This window comes from Orbicella franksi, chromosome 6, assembly GCF_964199315.1.
Source record: "Orbicella franksi chromosome 6, jaOrbFran1.1, whole genome shotgun sequence".
In the NCBI taxonomy this organism is placed as follows: Eukaryota; Metazoa; Cnidaria; class Anthozoa; order Scleractinia; family Merulinidae; genus Orbicella; species Orbicella franksi.
Genome location: NC_138150.1, coordinates 12,559,156 through 12,563,822, shown reverse-complemented (window position 1 = coordinate 12,563,822; position 4,667 = coordinate 12,559,156). Strand labels below are relative to the sequence as shown.

Here is a 4,667-nt window from a genome sequence, read left to right as displayed (position 1 = left end):
GGAAGCTATGGTTCGACGAGTATGTACTGAGTTTGTGTGAACGGACCCAGAAACACTTAAAAGCTCCCAGGACACAATCCTCAACCCAACCTACTAAAGGAGACGTTGTACTTGTCCGCCACGAGGTACCTAGAAGCTAGCCATTACAGAGGAACTCATTTCAAGTACAGACGGGGAAATCAGAACAGCTACAGTCCGGACAGCGTCCTGTTTCCTCTGGAATGTGCTGAACAAAAAGAGACCCCAGTCCATTCCAGCCGAAGCAAGGTTGACCAGTATGATGCAAGCCACCAGAGAAGTGGACAGAAACTTGGTAATCAGTGAGCGCCCAACCCGGAGGGCAGCTGTTAAAGCAAGAAAAGCCCTAAACAAACTGTTGAACGTTTAATCCTGATCGCAAATTGTTATCCTTTTTTTATTTTTCTCTGTAATAACTCCATTTCGAGTTCTGTTGAAATTTCCTTTCATCCCGAATATTGACAGTTAGAACTTCTCGGCTGGTGAGTGTTGCGGAGGGCCTAGCGACCACTCCACCAGACTACAGGCTTGCGACCACTCCTGTGGAGCATGTGCTCAAAGCGAGAATCTTCCTCCATGTTATAATATCAGTCGTTGTTAGTTAATGAAGAAAATTGCGCTCGCGACAACTTATGCATTTCTTTCCACCTGCAACGCGTTTGCTGTAATGCTGTATGTCTGCTCATTGTAGTTAAACTTCTGTTCAACTTGGGTACGACTGTTCAAAATTCAAGGTCAACATGTACGTATCTCGCCTGGGGCCTGTTTCTCGAAAGACCCGGTAAATTATCGGGCCCGGTAAGTCACCCGGTAAGTCCCCGTAAACTTTTCGGGTGTTTCTCGAAGCTCCCGTTATTTTCGATCCTGTTAATTTTTCCGGTAACTTGCCCGGTAATTTACGGGAGGTCGTGACCTCCCGTAAAGTTACCGGGGAGTCACAAATGTTGCAAAACCAAACAAAATGGCGTTGTGGGGCGGACTTTTTTGTTTCAAAGACGCCCCTTTCTAGCCCATATGGCTGACTGGGAAGTCATTGAACGATTTCGGCTCTCACGAGCAAGAATAGAGTGGCTCGTTGAGGAGCTAAAGGAGGAATTGGAGAGAACACGGCGAGAAGCTGCCCGCTGTCTCCGGAAACCCACGTAAATATAATTGTTGTTGTTGTGTTATTTTTCACAGTTTGAAGCCGTTTGCATGGAAGCGCTATATAACTGTGAAGTTCTATTTTATTGTTTTTCAAAACCAACAAACGGTGGGAAAAAAAATTAATGAATAGATGAACACTGTCATGTAAACGCCGATCACTCGCCGCGCGTTTCGAAAAGGTTTCTTTGTATGAACATCAAAATGGGTTCCTGTCACGCAAACCTGATCTTACTGCAAGTCAAACCTGTTTCCTGTGTTTTAATTGCAGATTTGTTTTTTACGTTTTTTGGAGAAGGAAATTAGAAAACAGACATTCTACAAAAAGTAAACATAATAGAGCGATCGCGAAGAGTCGCATTAGGCGCGGTGCACAAATGCTGACAAATGTTGGTTATAGCATTTCTAGCTAGATGAAACACGAAGAAGCGTACTGTACTCACGATAGATAAACGAGAATAAACGCTAGAACAGTCGATCTGGGATCAGTGAAAATTACGCTCGATGTTTGCCGGAGAAAACGATTAAATCACGCCTAATTATTTTTAGTAAGATCCTTCCTTATTCCAAATATTCTGTACACCTACTCAAGTTCACACTGTTTCCACGGCGGTCCGCAGATCTTGTTTGATTGCTCAGTGAACATTTTGAATAGGAATGAATCCTAGAAAAGAGACTGTCGATCGAGGTCTTCGAATCGAGCTACAAAAGGCAATTGATCATCACTTTCAAGTAATATGACCATGCAAAATGACGATCTCTCTCAGTTGCTCTCCTTTGACACAACGATAACTTCGAAGTTAAACTTCGCAGTGTTCTTCAAAAAGCATAACAGTCGCAACGACAACAGAATCGTTCCGAATCGAATCTGTACGTATAGTTCCAAGTGTTTCTCCTTCTCTCGCGAACGAGCGTGAAGCGCGCGCTAGAGATTGGTGACAACCCGCTATTTTGTCGGGCCCGGTAAGTACCGGGAAAATTTCCGGGTGCTTCGAGAAACGCTATTTCGGGCCCGGTAAAGTTTCCCGTTAACCGGCCCGGTAAGTTATCGGGCCCGGTATTTACGGGAGCTTTCGAGAAACAGGCCCCTGCTCCGGACTAAGTTTTAGACTCATTTTGTCCAGGTGCTTTAAGTCAGTTTTTTTTATCGGTAGTCTTGCTGATCTTGTCTGAAACCTACACAAATATCATTCTAATCTTGTTCATTTGTTTTTCTCAAACTCATTGATAATTACCTATAATTCATTAAGTCGTCGAAGAAAAGAAAAGTAACTATTGCAAATGTAGTAAGTGTTTCTTCCTTCATTTTCTTATATAACACCTGTACGTCGTGCTATTTCAGTTGCTGCGCAAAAAATTCAAAGACATTTAAAAAAGAGGGGGGTGGGGGGGGGGGGTTAAGTATATTAACTGATGACACGGGTCCAATGCTCCATACTATCCAGTCGTTTGTAAACCCGTGGCTTTCCTTGTGGAAACACAGTGATCAAAGGCTCCGGATGAGTAAGAATATGATCAAAAGCTGCTCTGGTGTTAGACACAAAGTCCGGAGGTTCACAGTGTGGAGATGTCGAGAGATTCTGTAATGTAAGTTAAACAAGAAGTATCGGTTAACATAACGTTTTTCAAGCCGAGTCAGAATCATTAGTTCTCTTGCGTGGCAAGAAAGAGCCTGCTCGTAAGCCACATTGGTTTGGAAAATAACAGTACAGCAAAACCTTTTTCACCTGTTATGACGGCATATAATTCATGGTAGACCACCCATATAGTCTTCCTGCAGTTTGCTTTTATTTACTGCCGTTTGCTTGCGGTTAGCATTTATTTACTGCTGTTTGCTTGCGGTTAGCATTTAAGGGGTGAAGGGGAAGGCGACTAAATGTGTCCTACCATTAAGTTCTTGGCGTTATGACTGACATCTATGTTTTCCCAAAGATAAATCAAGGGTCCCTATGACACCACGACCGTTTTGCTTTAGTGATGGAGTTAACGAAAAGAATTTCCAATAGACTTACATGTCTAAAAATAACTTAAAAGGGATTACCTTGGGTAGGCGTGGCGCGGTTTAAATCTCTTGCAAAAAGCGGCCTGTTTGCTCATTCTCAGGTCCTGCACATTGTACTTTTTTTCGGTTTGACTCATACAACGAATATCGCCATCGTAGATAACATAAACAGAAAACGCTAGGTGGAAAATGCGGGGGCGGGGCCTCGAGATACGGGGTCCCGGGGAACGGGGTCCCGGGGTGTGGAAAACACGGGGTGTGGAAAACGCGGGGTGTGGAAAACACGGGGTCTGAGTGGAAAACACGGGGGAAACGTTTTTTCGCCAAAATATGAATTTTCGTCACTAACATGAGAAATCGAAATCTTGTTATTTTAAAATCGCAATGAAAATCACGGCGTGAAACGCATTTCTCAAGAATTTCGTGAGGAAGAAAACCATTCAAGAGCCAACGTGCCGTGCAATGGTTTTCTTTTGCATGGAGCGTCTATTTTATTTTTCGCAGTAACCTGCGTGGATTATTGTTTTACGTTTAAAAAAATATTGAAATAATTAAGATTTTTTTGCTTGGTATCTTTAACCATGAAAAGCGACAGTTGCCGTATTTGCTCGATTAAAGCCGGTTACCTGTACTTTGTGTAAGTAGGACCTCAAGAAATGGCAACAAAAATTACCATAGAATATGAAGAATAAACAAATAGAGTATTTCTGGCCCAGCCGGGCCAAATTTGAAACAAAAGCTAAAGAGGTTTAAAGGGTTATTAATCGAGAAAATACAGTAATCTTCTTCAAATGCCAGTTCCAAAATAAATTCTGGTGTTCTTTTGAATAAAACAGAAGTCTGCCCCTTACTGAAGTTGCTTACGTTAATTTCAGCGCGAATAATCTCCGCTCTTAAGAATGTGGATTTCGTTTTCGGTGTCTCCTTACACACAAGTTTACAAAAAAAAAATGTTGTTCTAGTGAAATCAAAATGTTATTCCCTCTACATTCAGTTAACTATCGACTGAGACCTCACTAGCGATTCATAAATGATCAGACTCCAGGTTTATAATTACTTCTGTCGTATTGTACATTGGGGACCGGTCATTATTTATCGCCTGGAGCGGGTGGGGGGGGGGGGGGGGGGCGGAGGGCGGAGGGCGGAGGATTTTTGGGGGGATCATGGGACTTTTAGGATGACAGAAGGGGATCAGTCATAACTGAGAGCCCAAAAGGGAGGATCACTAAATGTCACATGTCCATACAAACTTGGTGGACGGCTTTTTGGCACTCTAAAAAGTAACTTTGCAGTCTCCAAACAGTTGGAGGGGTGCGTAAGGGTTTGCGGTGATGCGGTTTTGCGTTATTCTTGGTGCGGTTTTGCGGAAATCTTTATTTTAACCTGCGGTATTGCGGTTTAATAAGACTAAGCGGTTTGCGGTTTTCATAAATTTTGGATCGCGGTAATCGGTAAAAAAGAGTCGGCAGCGGTCTGCGCCTGAGTCTGCGCTTTCCAGTTATGA

At 43.0% G+C, this 4,667-nt stretch overlaps 1 protein-coding gene across 1 annotated transcript in view; it reads right to left on the bottom strand.

Moving 5' to 3' along the window:
* Nucleotides 1-980: 980 nt before the first annotated feature.
* Nucleotides 981-4,667, bottom strand: part of LOC145490455 (protein N-terminal asparagine amidohydrolase-like) — a 46,796-nt gene continuing 43,109 nt past the window's right edge. Inside the window, exon 8 of the mRNA XM_081469571.1 lies at nucleotides 981-2,741. Within this exon, the coding sequence (XP_081325697.1) occupies nucleotides 2,568-2,741 (174 nt within the window). The 3' untranslated portion in view covers nucleotides 981-2,567. The remainder of the gene's footprint in view (nucleotides 2,742-4,667) is intronic.